A 17535-nucleotide genomic window follows, 5' to 3' on the forward strand; every position below is an offset into this window, starting at 1 on the left:
TGCATATGGACAGAGTAACCCAATCGACATGTGTTGTGTGAAGTTTAACGAAACAATTGGTGTTTTTGATTTTAATGTGTCTACAAAAAGTTTTAAGTTAGATATAATCAATGTATAGCATTAAGGTTTTATTTTTTAACGTCTGAACGGCAGTCAGCCGAAGATATGTACAATAAATTAATCTTATAAAATTTTTCTTTTATACACCCTAAAAAGATATTCGTAGATTATGAATATTATGTTACGGATGTCAGTCGCTGGTTTCAGCAGCATGTGCCACATTTGTAGAACGCTTTGTGCCAAATAGACAGGTTGAAATTGTAAATTCAGGTTTTCGCTCTGCTCAGTGTTTCAACGTTTTAGGTCGTTTTTGTTATTATTCTACTTTTGAGAGACGAAGCAAACATATAAATGACAATTTAGACGCATTCCCTCGATAGTAGGCTGAATAATTTCCGAAATAGTTCAGCGTCCTTCCTGATAGTGCCAAAATAGGCTCATTACCCTATTTGTCCATTCCAAGTAATGTAATATGATGTTCTGTACGAAAACAACAATCACAATCCAGAAATAACGGCCACCAGGCCCCGACCTGGAAACTATTCCAAATCATTAACTTGAAACATCTGGAACAACAACCAAACACTTACTAACGCGAACTATTATCTGAATTTTTAGCCCGATTATCGTAATGATGCTTCAATAAACCATCGTAATAAGAAAAAATGAAATCCAAACGATTTTTTTCCCGTGTACTCTCACATCAAATCTATCAAAAACAAAATCTAAACATCTTTCACCTCCATTCCGCTGGATCCAGTCTGCGCCCATCACCTAACCCCGTTTCCGGCTATTTGCTTTGATCCTGCTGACAAGCGACGACAAAGTTATTTCATCCATCGTCATCCCTGAATGCATTCATATGATTCCTTTTGCATACACTGTTACACATACACGTACACATAGCAGAGGCCTGAAGAATGTTTTCGACCGAAAATCGCCGCCCTCGTTCGTCGTAGTAGTAACCATTCAGCAGGCTTGTTTAGCTTGTGGTGTAGCATCTGTAGCGGTTGGTTGGTCAGCGAGCGAGCAATCGTGCGCGCGTCAGGTAATTTGGAATAACTTCAAGGTCCTTCCTGGAATTTTGTCTACACAGTAAACAGTAGGTACGGCGGCTGTGGGAATAAGGATACATACTGTAGCTTTTTAGCTGTTACGGTAGGCGTTGGAATTCAAATAGCTACGTGCGGGCTGAGCACAGAGGGAACGCATTAGGTGCGTTTAGAGGATTATCGATTCTCAGGAATGGGAATGATTTTGAATTGGTGTGGGGATTTGGTTAATGTAATGCAAAGCCCCAAAGTGACAGATATAATCATTGGTCCTATTTTGTTTTTGTTTCGGTCTTGCCGACAAGAAAATATTGAAATAACGTAAAAAATTGCGTATTGGCGCAGGTCTGAAGCAGATCAACTTCGATCTTGTCAGATAGTGGTGTAAATATCTACATTTTATTTAATTTTTATGTGCCCAACAAATAACACTTTTAAAGGGCCGACAGGTTACATGCAAATTGTAAAACTCCCAATCATGCTAATTTTTAAACGATTTGGACAAATTTGGACCATGCTTTGACCATGCTAAAAGAAACTATTTAGTGAATCTGGTTCCCGATATCCGAGGACATGTCTTAGTACTGGGATACGATTTGAAAATCTTAATATAATTCTGGCAATGTAGATATCAACACTCTCTGAAGTCGTTACGGAACCAGGTGACAAATTGACCTCGGCACAGGTTGGCCCTTTGTGGTCATATTATCAAATAGTTTCATAACCATACGATGCAGTCCTCTAGGAAAATTCCTAGGATTTTGACACCCATATTGATTGGAATCTATTTAAATTCATAAATAGTATCCCAGTATTTGAAAATATCTGCAGAAATCCGGATTTCTGGGAAGCATAGAGTTTTAAAGTAATTAAAGCTTTAAAAAATGTCCAAATCTGATGTGATTTAAAATAGTGGAGAAAACATAGTCTTTACTTAAATATTTCTCCTAATCAAATTTGCTGTGCATGGTGCTACAGTATCAATATTTCGATTAGCTATTAAAGTATTCACATGATTTTATTCGATAAGGATGTGTTTCTGCGCTGTCTTTGCGTGGGAAATATCATGAGTTCCAAATGTATACAGGTTGGACTGGATTATCTGGCGATTTCGAAAAAATCTCATCCCGGGTAAGGGAATCACCCGGATAATCGAGTCAAACTTTCTGTTGTGTTATTTTATGAATTTAAGCTTCATTCGCGACGAAGGTGGAAATAAAATGATAAAGATAAATTTTCCAGTCATGGTAAATGTAAGTGTAGAGTAAGGTGGGGTAAAAGTTCGCGTGGGGCAAAAGTGCGCATAGGACTTTTAGAAGCACACAAGCGCTAGAACCTGGCAACTCTGTATGGATTTAGTGTATCATTAAGTCAACTAATCGCACATATAAGCATGAAAGGTTTGAATATAGTGGCTTGAAATTAAGGGGGAAGGACCATTTTTCGCTGATTTGATATTATTTTTTGAATTTTGGGAATCATAAATTAGCTGTTTGAATAAATCAGGATCTATAAAACTACAGTACCCTAAAAATCTTCAACATATGGTTCGTTGCGAGATATATTTGATTTAATGAAAAAAATTCAGTAATTTTCGTAACAATTGAATAAGTTGAAAAACTGACAGTGGGGTAAAAGTGCGCATAGCATATCCGCCCCAAATCAAAAGACGCGAGTGAAGCTTTTTATATAAAAATTGAACTAATTCTTCCATGATTTAAAGAAGGGACCAGCACCTTCAATAACTGCGAGCTCACCGGTCAAATTACGACTGATATGAGCGGTTTAGGAACAAAAGCATCAGCATAACTGGTTCCAAAGAAAAATATAGAGTGCCGAAAGCTCAGAGTGATTAAAAAAGAACCAAAAAACTATGAATATGTAAATAAAGATGTATTTCCAATATAAATAGCATACTCGCAAGAATTCTTGTAGTGATCTACCCAACTATGACAAATAATGATTTACCAGGGGTGACAGTTTGATCATGAACCACATTGTCTAAAAGATGAAACATCCAAGTCTTTTCAACATAATGGAAAACTGAACAACATCAACCGAGGCAGAGGGAGGGGTACTTTTCAGTTATGAAGGAAGAGTAAGAGAGGATGCATATCCTAAAATTTATTAGTTTTATTTATGGGCGGAAATAAATCGGCTATTTAAGCTGTGCGCACTCTTGCCCCGACCATGGGTCAAAAGTGCACATTTGAGTATTCATAAGAAAATAACTATTTCTCGGATTACAAGCAAAACCAAGAGATACCTAATATTACGTTTTGAAGATGTGTGATGAGAGTAATAATTTTTTTTTTTTTTCAATTTGTTTATTTGATAAGGCACTTATGCGTTAGCTTAAAGGTGCCATTTTTTCATTGTTTTACATTTTGAATTTCTTAAAACTAGGGGGATACACATTTCAATATTATTTTGTTTTATATAATAAAACTAAAAAAAAAACTACAGCTAACTTATACATATAAAGAGGGTATAATATAATATTCGTAAGATTTGGGGGACGGGTCATTTGTGTGTTCTTTGTATAGTAATTCACTTTATGATTTTTAGAAGGGAGATTGTAGAAAAAATAATTATTAACTAAGCGGAACATTTTACAAGCTTATTAACTAGAGATAACTAGAAAGAGTGGTTCAAGATTAAGGGGAATTAATTAGGACTATTTTAAAGTAGTGGTACTGTTGCGCATTTCTTAACGAGATTAAATATTGTTCAACTAAAACTAGAAGATAGGGGGGCACATAAATTTTGGGAAGATATTCAAGGGGAGAAGGGGGTGAAGTCATACATCTGTGTATCAGAGACATGGGAGGGTGGGTGGACAAGGCTGAAGGGGGGGGGGGGGGGGTGAGATATAAACTTTCAGTTTCCGGCATCAGGAATTAACGGCCAGGATTACAGATTCGAATGGATTGATCAACTAACACTAGAAGATAGGGGGGCACATAAGTTTTGGGAAGATATTCAAGGGGAGAAGGGGCTGAAGACATACATCTGTGTATCAGAGACATGGGAGAGAGGGTGGACAAGACTGAACGGGGGGGGGGGGATATAAACTTCAGTTTCCGGCATCAGGAATCAACGGCCAGGATTACAGATTCGAACGGATGTATCAAGTATTGGGACGCCGGGCGGTTTTCCTCGAGCCGGCAGGGGTTCCTCCAGACGATTTCGTAGTACGGCTCAGATACGGATCGGGAACACACCGCGCTGCGCGTGTGATGTTGTACTGTAGATCTCGTGTTGTTGGTTCATTCGACAGATGTTTTGTCTCGTCTTGGAGTCGTATCAAACCATCGTTGGGGTACGGTAGGCGGAAGAGGGCACTTCTGGGAATGATAAGAGAAAAGATAGGGGCATTTAAATTTGGATATTGATGGTTTTGAGGAACGTGTATATAAGGGACATGTAGAGAATATCGCGGCTTGCTAGTACATCTCGAACCGGGACATTGGGTGATCTTCCTCGGGCCCGAAGGGAATCGAATAGTTGAGATCTGGCAGAACAGTACTCGGCGCATGCCCAGACAACATGTTCGATTTCGTGATAACCGTTGCCACAAGCGCAGATACAGCTATCCACGAGCCTAATACGCCGGAGATGTGCGTCCAGCGTGTAGTGATTGGACATGAGCCGAGACATCACGCGAATGAAATCCCGACCCACATCCATCCCCCTGAACCAAGGTTTCGTCGATACCTTAGGGATTATCGAATGTAGCCACCTTCCCAGTTCACCATTGCTCCATGATGTTTGCCAACTTTCGAGGGTTCTCTGATGAGTAATACTGAAAAATTCGCTGAAGCTAATTGGTCTTTCATATATGTCACCTTGTAAAGCGCCCGCCTTAGCTAAAGAGTCCGCTTCTTCATTACCTGGAATGGAGCAATGCGAGGGAACCCAAACTAAGGTAATCTTGTACGATCTAACAGACAAAGCACGCAGGCGCTCCCAGATTTTCCCCAGAAAATATGGAATGTGCTTTCTAGGTTTCATTGAACGGAGAGCCTCGATTGAGCTGAGGCTATCCGAGACAATAAAGTAATGATCGGTGGGCAAAGTATCAATGATCCCAAGGGTATACTGAATAGCAGCAAGTTCTGCGACGTAAACTGAAGCAGGATCATTGAGTTTGAATGAGGCGGTGAGGTTTTGATTGAATATACCGAAGCCAGTGGAGCCGTCGAGGCTTGACCCGTCGGTGTAAAACATCTTGTTGCAGTCGACTTCTCGAAATTTACTATGAAAGATGCTTGGGATCACTTGCGGGCGTATGTGATCCGGGATTCCACGAATCTCGTCTTTCATGGATGTGTCAAAGAAAACAGTTGAATCAGAAGCATGAAAGAGATTGACACGGTTGGGATAGTATGAAGAAGGATTGATATTTTGTGCCATGTAATCGAAGTACAAGGACATAAATCGGGTTTGAGAATTGAGCTCGATAAGCCTTTCGAAATTTGCAATTACTAACGGGTTCAAGATATCGCATCGGATGAGCAATCGATAGGAGAGTTCCCAAAATCGATTTTTCAGCGGAAGGACGCCCGCCAGCACTTCTAAACTCATCGTATGTGTCGAGTGCATACAACCCAAAGCAATACGCAAACAACAATATTGGATTCGCTCTAGTTTGATGAAATGTATGTTCGCAGCGGAGCGGAAACAGAAACTCCCGTACTCCATCACCGACAATATTGTTGTTTGGTACAGCCTGATCAGGTCTCCTGGGTGGGCACCCCACCATGTTCCGGTTATTGTACGGAGAAAGTTGATCCTTTGCTGGCACTTCTGTTTCAGATACCTAATGTGACATCCCCAGGTTCCTTTGGAGTCGAACCAGACCCCGAGATATTTGAAAGTTGAAACCTGAGCAATAGTTTGACCCATTAATTGAAGCTGTAGTTGCGCTGGTTCACGCTTCCTTGAAAATACGACTAGCTCAGTTTTCTCCGTGGAGAACTCGATACCTAGCTGGAGGGCCCAAGCAGACAAATTGTCCAAGGTATCTTGCAATGGTCCTTGCAGATCGACGGCTTTGGGACCTGTAATAGAGACCACACCGTCATCTGCAAGCTGCCTTAGCGTGCAGGAATTGACAAGACATTCGTCAATGTCATTCACGTAAAAGTTATAGAGAAGGGGGCTTAGACATGAGCCCTGGGGAAGACCCATGTAGCTAATTCGTGATGTCGATAAATCACCATGCGAAAAATGCATATGTTTTTCAGACAGCAAGTTTAACAAAAAGTTGTTTAGAGTCGGTGAAAGACCATGCTGGTGCAGCTTCTCAGAAAGAATTTTGATAGAAACTGAGTCAAAAGCCCCCTTTATATCTAGGAAAACTGATGCCATCTGCTCTTTGCTAGCATAAGCCATTTGAATTTCTGTTGAGAGCAACGCAAGACAATCGTTCGTCCCTTTGCCTTTGCGGAAACCAAATTGTGTATCTGACAGTAAGCCATTTGCTTCAACCCAATTATCGAGGCGAAACAAGATCATTTTCTCGAACAACTTTCGGATACAGGACAGCATCGCAATCGGTCGATACGAGTTGTGGTCGGAGGCTGGTTTTCCTGGTTTTTGAATGGCAATGACCTTCACTTGCCTCCAGTCATGAGGGACAATATTACCCTCAAGAAACTTATTAAATAAATTCAACAAGCGTCTCTTGGCAGAGTCTGGCAGATTCTTTAACAAGTTAAATTTGATTCTGTCTGGCCCTGGGGCTTTATTGTTGAGAGTAATAATTTGTAATCATGCCGATTTTCTAGTGCTTTTCTACCAATAATTATTTTACGAAAACTGTTAGGTGCGCACTTTTGCCCCACCTTACTCTACCTATTTTGTCCCAAAACGATTTTTCATAAAATCAAGGTGTGATTTGTACTTTCGGTTGGTTTTCATTTATTATTTATATTGGTAACGAGTAACAACAGTTGGGGTGGTTCTAATTTTACCAAAATCAAAAATTTAACTTTTTCATCATTCTAAATAGAGCCATACGACCTTCAGTGAAGTTCTAGAACGACAAGTTTTAGAAAAGTTTGCTGAATACATGTAAGCTCTATCTGTCAGACTTTTCATTTTACGAAAAATTTAAAATGAAAGGTTAGGGTGTTTCTTAGAAAAACAGTTTTATTCAAATAACTTTTGCGGTACTGATTTAAACTAAAGTAGTCTTCAGACAACTTTAAGATTGCTTTATTGCGACTAATTTGTTTCATGACACCACATATCTAACTATTATCGTTGAAAAGTTATGAGAGCTTTTTCGCCAAAAATGTGGTTCTTTGAAATACCAATATCACTCATTGGGGCAAACAAAAAATATCGTTTTCAACTACATATAAGGTCAAGGTATAAGGTATAGGTAGGTCAAGGTATAAATGAGCTTAAAAAGGCGAGCGTGATATTTTTTAAAAAATTCATCTAATTAATTTCAAAAAATCAATTTTCGATGTTATAAATACTTATATCTTTTGCATAATAGAAACTAGAGTTTTTATTTATTTATTTATTAATTTATTTTCTCATTTTTCATCTAATCTGTGTTTTTGCACTTTTTTCACCTGATTACAATGATCTCACATTACAAATTAACAGAATTACATACATAGTATACAGCATTACAATAACATTGAAGAAATATTTTAATTTAGTCTTATAAACAAATTCAATCTCCTAAGTCTATTCGTCAGAACATCATATCTTCTAAATCTATTCTTGGTAACATAAAAATCAAAGTTGTCATACACACTATTGAAAACATTACACATCGCCCTAATGGGTTCATTCTGACCGTACTCAGTGAGCTGAATGTCGAGTCTTAAAAAGTTACTAGATCTAAGGATTCTGGGGGGTAAATTGATGTTAATTTGTGAGAGAATATCTGGGGCATGCATTTGGCCAGTCAATATTTTGCCAACAATTTCGCCTTTTTGTCAGAGTTTCCATATCGGGCAGACGACGACGTTCGACGTATGGTGGTAGCTCTAGATAGGTTACGCCAGTGCAAAGATCTAAGAGCAAAGCGGAGGAATTCTGCTTGCGCTGCTTCGATTCTGTTAGTCTAAATGTTCGTATAAGGACACCAAATGGCTGCTGAAGCTTCCAGGGCAGACCAAACAAGTGAAAAATACAGACAATATGGATCAGTAAACTCGTTGGCGATTCTTATTATGAAACCAAGATTTCTTTTTGCTTGTAATGGTTTCTGAATGTCAGTTGCGAGTCCAGGAGTACACCAAGGTCTCTGATAACTGACACTCTCTCTAGCGATTGGCCAGCAATATTGTAGCTCCAGAGAATTGGATTTTTTCTGCGTGTGCAAGAGATTTTGGACCCACTGAGAACCAGCAAGTTGCGAGTACACCAGTTAAAGAAAGCATCTAGATCTAATGACCGCACAATTAGAAAGAGTTTGAGATCATCAGCGTATATACGTTTGCCCTGGGGTATATCATAACAAACGTCATTAAAGAATGAAGAAAAAAGCAACAGTCCGAGATTGCTCCCTTGAGGTACACCCGACAGATCGGTGAAGTTATATGACACATTACTTCTTAATTTCACAGACAGAGAACGATCTACGAGATATGATTTAAGCCACCCTGTAAAATTTGATTCAGCCACCCTGTAAAATTTGATACATCCACATGGAAATTAGTATAGGAGCGACCCCTATACTAACTTACCCCGACTTGTTCGAGATAGTGAGTATCATTTCAGTGTTTTGATGAGAGTCGGTTAGACACTGCAATGAGCACATCACCACCACCATGTTTCTTGCCTGCACTATTAGGATCGCAGTCGTTACGATACACCGAGTACCTTGAGTTGATTTGATCATTCGCAGCCACGTTTCGCTCAGAACAATAACATCATGATCAACATCTGAAGCAACGATGAACAGCTCGTCAATTTTTGTGCGTAGTCCTCTCACGTTCTGATAGTAGATTTTATAATGTCCCTGTACATTTGTCCTGATGATTGAACGGTGGTAGATCGAATGGTGGTGGAAGCAAACGCCTGTAATCGGGATGAATTTTCAACGGGGGCAGCATCTGTATGTCCCATTTCGGAAGAACATGTACATTCATTGTATTTACCTGAGTAACCGGATACAGGAGTTACATGTCCTTCGAGTTGGTCTAACTTGTTTAGAGCGTTGTTATCTGACCGGAGAAGGTCGCTGTATGGATGTATTAGAAAAAAATGTTCGTCTTCAAAAGCTCTAAAAAACATCTAAAGGATATGTTAAAAAAATGAAAACTGTAAAGGTTACATCAAAAATTTGATTTTTCATTAAATGTTCCTTGGTAGTATGTGTTACGACTCGTTACTAACTACTACGGTTTACGGTACACAAAACAACACGAGAGCATTCGGGTCGGTTTTTTGCGGTCTCCAGAAGAATTTCACTGGGCGGGCGGACTGTCAACCCTACCGTTGGTCTCTGGTCAAATTCACAAAAGTAAACAAAATAGCGAACTAAATTTCCTCAAGGACATCACATAATTTTACAAAACCAGCTTATATAGACAAGACCTTACATTTTATTTAGACAGACACAAAATACTTAATTCCACTTCAGCTGTGTGGAATATCGTTGCGGCCGGGACAAACGTTGGTCGACTTGCTGCCGCGATGGGTTTCCGGGGACTGGGCTACGACGAACTGGTACTGGAACAGCAGACGAGTGTTCAGACCGGGTGATTCCGTCAGTCGGGATCAAGATGCGGCGGCAACTCGGCCGTGTAACGTGTGGCCTGCGTTTCGAAGATTGTCCGGGAGTGGTACAATGGCTCTACACTTTCGCGAGTTACTTCGCGCACTTTTCGACACCAATAGTGGCATCATTTGACCAATAGTGCACTCGCGTCCCACATGGGAATAGTTTTTCACAGGACTGGGCCAATATAGCATTACACAATGACCCCAACTTGTCCGATCCTGCCAGGAATAAACATTGTGCTTCTGGCGGATTCGCTTCGGATCTTTTAGATCCCACTAACTTGCGGAAAACGGAGGAAACGAACAGTCCCAACATAGCGAAGTATTTTTAGTTTTACTAAAAAGTTCAAATTCCTGCTAAATTTACATTCTGGACCACTATACATTCTAGTTAGAAGAGTGCGAGTTCTGCTCCACAGAGAGATCCTTGTCCTTGTAGCATCATTTGGTGACCAATTTCGTACTGGATTGTCAGGTGATCACTACGGATGCGGTCTTCCCCAACTCTTCCACTCATGTTTGTCACCAGCGAAGGACTACCAAAGGTTACGTAGGTCTCCGGGTCCCTCCGGCCGCCTCAGAGAGAAATACTGCTGGCGCCCCCTTTACATAGCCTAACATCAATCTTTGCTTGAGCTACCCAAGAATTGAAACCGCCTCCAGTGACTGCCGGATCTTTTATCAGAATTTTGTTAACCCTTTCTTGACCAATTTTGTCTTGCCACGTATAGGGTTCCAAAACTATTTTTCCTTCGAACTGTTGGCGTCACGAAACACGAAGAAGCTGGTTTAATAAGGTTAGGTGTTTCTTTCGCAGAGCTAGAAGCTGCTTCCGATCTAGTCCAATTGCATGAAAAAGGTAGTTAAAGATTTAAATTAGAGAGTTTTATCAGTTTTCAATAATATTGCTAGGCTACAGAAACTCTCTCTGGCAGCACTGCTTGAGTGGAACCCAATCAGATTAATTGTAATAACTTCTGTTCTACTGATAATATTAATAACTGTTTGTGCTCAAATAAAAGATCTTAGTCCCAGTCATTAGCATTACTTGTCGTTGTAAACATATGTTGTGTAAACCAAAAGTTATAGTTGTTTAGAAACGTGGTTATTTATCAACAACATGGGCATAAAGGGGTTAAAGATGCGATTGGAATTCTGGTATTAATTGCTGAAGGGGATAGTGGGAGAAGAGCAATATTGTGTCAAAGTACACTAGAACTCAGAGCTGGATATTCATCAGACCTTCACACCAGGTTTCATTGAAAATAGAAACATGATTCTATCAGCATCTTGAATAAATCATAATCTTCGCAGAATTATATAGAAGGATTTCACCAGAGCTCTAAGAAGCTTTTCTCTAAAATCCTGCATCAAAAAACCGTAGAATACGGTTAAGGATTCAATCGAAATTCTGAAATAGATTCCACTGGAATGCTAAGAAAACTTTAATCGGAATCGGAAAGGTGCCAGAAACCGACCGAGCAAAGTAAGTGTAATGACAATTTATGTGTCAAAAAGGCCTGCAGTAACCAATGTGTGTATTACGAGAAAAATAAACTTTTAGTTCAAAACTAAAAAGTTGCGTATTTGGCAACAATGCCGTTAAAAACTAGCATTTTTCTAGATTCCTTGAACAAATCCTTCAAAAATCTTCTCGCTGATTGGTTCTAGTGCAAACAGTACCAGAGATATAATCCGAAAAACAACTTTTTTAAACAATTTATTGAATTTAAAAGTGTTCCTATGGACCGAGGGGTAGTTCAAACGACTCAATAATTTAAGTATTATATATTGGCTCTACATCAACAATTTTTTCAAAACTGGTTTCAATCCGTGACGGTCGATTCCAGGTGTTGGTTTGTTCGGTCACTTTGCGCGGAATAACACCCGGATAATCGAATCATTATCCCCGGATAATCGAGTCCGATCAGTATGTACTTTTCATCTATTATAGATAATGACAAAACCATTTTTAATATTTTTTCCTTATTTGTGTAAGACTAAAAAAAGTTATGACAAAGTTTCCCACATGATGAACCCGGAAATGACATCTTACCATTGAAGCAAAGCAGCACAAGTAAGTGTGAGCGCAAAACAATACTTTTGATGGGAAGTTGAACGTCTTGCACATATCTAATCGATTGCGGGTTTTAAAATGTTTTGTAGGCGGTACCAAGTTCCCCCGAAACACCAAAACTAGTACTCCGATAAAGTCAACAGTATCACACCGAACAGCGCTGGCGCTTCATCGGCGCGTCCCGCTCGCCGCCGCGCCAGCCAGCAGCTATAATCAATCGAATCGATTCGCGCTGGTATGAGTGCATAAAAACGAGCAGAGCACCCCGCCGAACACAATTGCTGCTCACTGTCCAAGTGACCGTGTGATCGCACCCTGATACAGAGTGTGTTTAGCGTTCAAATTAAATATGCGCGACCGAAAATTATCAGCGTTTAATCCTCCGTCGTTTCGGAAGCCATCAGCCAGCGACGACCACGGTCGGTCGGTCGGTCGGTCGATCGGTGCTGGTGACGATGGTGTGATGATGAAGCGACGCGCGGTGGGAGCGTCTCGTGGAGCGATAGAGAGAGCGCGCGGCGCGACGCGGCTGTCGTCGTTGGTAGCGTTATTTTTTTCCGAGGCGATCCAAGCATCACAATCATCTGGTTCAGTATCGGTGAGTTCTATGGCGTTTGTACCTATGTATTGTTAAAAGATTCTTTTTCGGTCTCGCGTCGTGGTTCCCGCGCACACCAGCGCACAGACTTCTTCTACCACGATGTCGCGCGAAAGGCGAAGGAAAAAAATGTGGGGCCAGCACGTAATCAGATTAACGATCGACAAAGGGAATTTTCATTCATGAAGTCGAATCGCAGCCCGATATGTTGGCTGTGTTTGAATTTACTTTAGATTAGCTGATGTTGACTTTTTCCGGGATGTGTATTTTTTTGGAAAGGACACATTTATTGAAAATATCAGAATCAGTGTTGACATTGAAATTGGTTTCATATTTCTCCTAGTTGTTTTTCTTTGACGATTTGGGTAACGGCAATAAGGTATTGGGAAGCTTCGTTCCCACCAAGGCGAAGCCAAACTACTCACTAATCCGGACTTTAGTTCCCTTCAGCTAATGTTATGCATAATTTTTAAGATCCGCAACTAATTCGGTGGCAAACATTGCATATGAAACGACTCGTTCAATTTAAAGGCTCAATCTAAAATGGGATAGAGCTCGGATGCAAAGCATGGGAAAGTGTTTCCACGATTCGGCTTAAGACACTTGCTCTTTAAATGGGCGTAGATGGGCAGTTAATTATGGCCGTGGTTTAGCCTCAATTAATTACCACACACCCGTGAGAACACCTGATCGCAGCTTCGCTTGGATCGAGAAAACTTTTTTGGAGGAGAACTTTTGCGAATCCATAGTAAGATTCTTTCAATAGAATCAACTTAACCCGTTGTCATGCATGGAAGTTATCATATATCAGGTCCAAATAAAAAAAAAGATTTATTTCTAATATTTATCCTAAAGGCAGGATAGGGCACTGAACACTTTGTAGCATTCAGGCCGTCGATAGCCGCGTCGAGTCCTAGGGCAACAATTCTGACGGGCCCTCGAATCTTGAGTAAGGAAATGGTATGCATTCAACGGTTTAAATCAAGCCATTTTGGGATCTGTTTCTTGTTATCAGATTTTTATTGTGTATATAATGTTTCTATTTAAATGAACGAATTCAAGAAATAAAAGTCTGTAACTGTAGAACATTAACACAGCAGTTATCGATTTCAATTGCCTTCATATCCGTCCAACCTTAAGCGAAATTAAGCATTAAAGTCTAATTATGGACAAAAATGTGTACCCATAAAGTTGTCTAAAGGGAATTTCGTTACAAAGTTTGTTGCTATAAATAATCGCAGACACGACAACGAACAAAAAACATCAAATTCCCGTTTATATCGAAGATATCGCAATAGTAGTTCAACTGCACATCCTGTCAAACTCTTTCAAGAAAACGTCTTTCTTTCCTGAAAATATGTATCAATTGTGTTTGTGTTGGTGCTACCTTTAGTCAAACCTATTCAATCGCTCAGTCAAGAAACTTCTTACTCCCAAAAAACTGTGACCCTTGAGCTAAGATATTTATTAAAAACACTGTTTACCGTAACTGGCACCAAAGAACAGAACCCATCGAATAGAATACCAAGCATTTTTAAGCAACAAGCCCGATTCCCTTCAAACTTTCTGAAAAGAAAGTAAAGGGTATCCCACATCAAATCGCATTACAGAAAAAATGCTGTAGAAAATTACCTAGAGGACCGATCCTTTTCAAACTTTAAGACAATAAAATATAAGCCATTAGTAAGCTTTTGACATATTTATTTCATTCGACTTCCATACCCTAACCGTACGCTCGCACTGTACGCTTAACTCCACTCATTAGGTTCTGTCCAACATCTGGCTGCAGCTACTTCTGTACGGAAAACCACTTTTTCTTCATGTCGTCCTCAGATTTGACCTCCTTGGGATGTTTTCGTAGTGCCTGTTTCATAGTTGCCCAGTATTTTTCGGTGGGTCTAGTTCCGATGCGTTGGGGGGGGGGCAGAGTTTCATGTCCTTGGGTACGAAAGTGACCCTGTTGGCTTCGTACCACTCCAGGCTAACATTCGAATAGTGGCACGAAGCTAGAACCGGCCAGAAGATCGTAAGGCCCTCGTGTTGCTTCAACAGATGAAACAGACGCTTCTGTATACACTCCTTGAGGTAGATCTCTCCGTTTACAGTCCCGGTAGTCACGAACGGCGCACCTCGTTTCCCACATGAGTAGATCGCTTGCCAAATCATGGATTTATTGGTAAACTTTGAAAGTTTATGCTTCCTTACTTCCTTCGGAACATCAAACTTGTGCTGGGCGGTGAAGAATAGCAGTCCCGAAAGCTGCCATAAGTCTGCCTTTACGTAAGCCTCATCGTCCATGATGAGACAACGAGGCTTCGTCAGCATTTGGGAGTACTGTTTCCGGGCCCGTTACTTTCTCACCGTATTTTGCTGTTCGTCACGATTTAGAGCCTTCTGTACTTTGTGCGTATACAGTCCCTCGCGGTCATTGGTTCTCTGAACGAAAGAATTGGACAGATTCAACTTTTGCGCCACATCCCTGACCGAAGTATTGGGATTCCGCTTAAACGCTTTCACTACACGCTTGTGATCCTGACCACTAATAGAACATCCATTTTGACAGCATTTCTTCTTCCGTTCAATGCTCAAAGTTTTGTAGTAACGTTTAATCACACGACTCACCGTTGACTGCACGATTCCGAGTTGTTTCCGATGTTCCGATGAAAGAGCTGAGGATTTTCCAGGTGCTTGCGCAAAATCAATTCACGACGTTTCTCTTCGGGTCACGCCATTTTTTCCAATTTTCGAAAAACTGACAGCGATAAAAAATACAGTGTGAACAATACACTCTGAACTACTTCTATCCATATCTAGAGAAAATACCTAACCCTCCGGAAAGCGCTTATGGCCCACTGAACGAGCAGCCGCTGGTGCCCTAAGACGATTTCGCTAGATTTTCAGAGCAACGTGCACTCAGTGCACTAGCGCGACTTCCGGAAGACTAATGAATTATTTTCTACAGCGTTGTTTCCGTGATGCAATTTGATGTGGGACACCCTTTACTATGGTGGTATTTTGACATCCTTACTTTACTAAACCAATACATCTGTGTCACTACCTTCGCAACTTTTATTAGATTTAGGGCAATGATAGGACCGACTTGTCAAGTCAACAACATTTTTGGGGTTTAAGGGGTTGCAAACCGTTTTATTTTTCAAAAAATCGAAATGTTTTTATTGCTTTATCTGAAAGTACAACTCCTTGAGAATATTTTCCCAAAGTTTTATAGAGATCCGAGAAATACATCGAAAGTTACAGCGCTTCCAAGCGCGCATCGTCTACCAATGGCAGTGGTAACTTAAAATGTTAAACTCGTTTATCTCGAAATGTCGTTTTTCCAAAAATGGTTTATTAACGGTTTATAAATGGTTTTTCCGTGATCACGATTGCCGAAAAACCACTGAACCGATTTTCTTCAACTATTTTTAATTGATCGTAATTAATTCTTCTTATACTTTAACAATTCCTTTTTATGCATAAATTTTTGTTATGTAGATAAGATTTTTTTTTAGGAAAAACGTTCCCGAATGCGGGAAAAAATATTATTTATTCAACTAATCTTTAAGGTAAAGGGCGAACACGAAATTATTGCGACACATTCAACAGGGCATAACTTTTTTACCATTGGGTAAAAATCAACCAAATTTTGCACACTTTCTCATTGATGTGTATTGTTTACATGCTGTCAAACTCGATGTCGTGTTTTTCGATTCAACGAAAATGGAGGTGAACCAACGCGAGTCGAGAGAACAAATTCTTTCCAAACACCTGGAATTTCCTGACCTGTCGCACCGGCAGTTGGGAAAAATGTTGAACATTCACCATTCAACCGTCTCCAGAGTGTTGAAGCGGTTCCAGGAGCGGTTGACGTTGGACCACGGCAAAGGAGCTGGAAGAAAGCCGGGACCGGAGAACAAAAAGACGGAGGGAAAGGTGAAGCGGATTATTAAAGCAAATCCCAACGTCTCAAGCCGTAATTTGGCTAAAAAGATCGGCATGTCGCAGAGCTACGTCCAGAATGCAAAGAAGAGAGCTGGACTACATACATACAAGGTACAGAACTTCCCAAACCGCGATGAGCGGCAACAATCGACGGCTAAAACTCGGGCACGGAAGCTCTACGAGAAGATGCTGACAAAATATGGCTGCTGTGTGATGGCCGACGAAACGTATATAAAAGCGGATTTTAAGCAAATTCCGGGGTTGGAGTTTTTCACCGGCAAGAGCAAGTTCTATGTGGACGACAAATTTAAGAAGAAGAAAATGTCGAAGTTCGCCTCCAAATATCTCATTTGGCAGGCCATCTGCTCTTGCGGACTGAGGAATGAGCCTTTCGTGACAAAGGGCACAGTAAATGGCGAGATCTACAAATCTGAGTGCCTCGAGAAGCGCCTTTTGCCGTTCTTGCAGCAGCACGACGAAGCTCCGCTATTTTGGCCAGATTTGGCATCATGCCACTATTCTAAAAGTGTCCTGGAGTGGTATGAGGCCAATTCTGTCCATTTTGTTCCAAAGGACAGGAATCCGCCAAACTGTCCGGAGCTGCGCCCGGTGGAGCAGTACTGGGCAATGATGAAGCGGGAACTTCGGAAGAGCAAGAAGACAGTCAAAGACGAGAAGGACATGTTAAGAAAATGGAAAAATAAACTGAGAAAGTGGTACCGGATGACACTGTATAGACTTTGATGGAGGGCATCAAGCGAAAATGCGTTCAATTTTACACTCAAGGCTCCATCGATTAACTTTTCTTTTGGTTTTTGAACTAAATATATGTATAAAACTACCCTAAAATTTTGGTTTGATTTTAAACATTATAAGAAAATTGGCACGACATTTTCGGTGTCGCAATAATTTCGTGTTCGCCCTTTATGAGAAATACTCATATACTAATGGAATTTTTTGAGTTTTGGGATCTTAGTTGATCTATTGCTTTTCAATCGTGATCTCCGCAACCTCTTAAATAATAAAAAAATCGGAGGAAAAGCCATTACTCC

General features: G+C 40.5%; 2 protein-coding genes across 6 annotated transcripts in view; both read left to right on the forward strand.

The window, feature by feature from the left end:
* Positions 1-17535, forward strand: part of LOC131691270 (serine/threonine-protein phosphatase 4 regulatory subunit 1-like) — a 697782-nt gene that overhangs the window by 407441 nt on the left and 272806 nt on the right. The gene's annotated exons all lie outside the window — the stretch shown is intronic.
* Positions 16048-17261, forward strand: LOC131691271 (uncharacterized). The gene is made up of 2 exons (XM_058977548.1): positions 16048-16539; positions 16573-17261. The coding sequence occupies exons 1-2, from the start codon at positions 16262-16264 to the stop codon at positions 17225-17227; spliced, it is 933 nt and encodes a 310-aa protein (XP_058833531.1). The 5' UTR covers positions 16048-16261; the 3' UTR covers positions 17228-17261.

The sequence above is a fragment of the Topomyia yanbarensis genome, chromosome 3 (assembly GCF_030247195.1).
Source record: "Topomyia yanbarensis strain Yona2022 chromosome 3, ASM3024719v1, whole genome shotgun sequence".
NCBI lineage: Eukaryota > Metazoa > Arthropoda > Insecta > Diptera > Culicidae > Topomyia > Topomyia yanbarensis.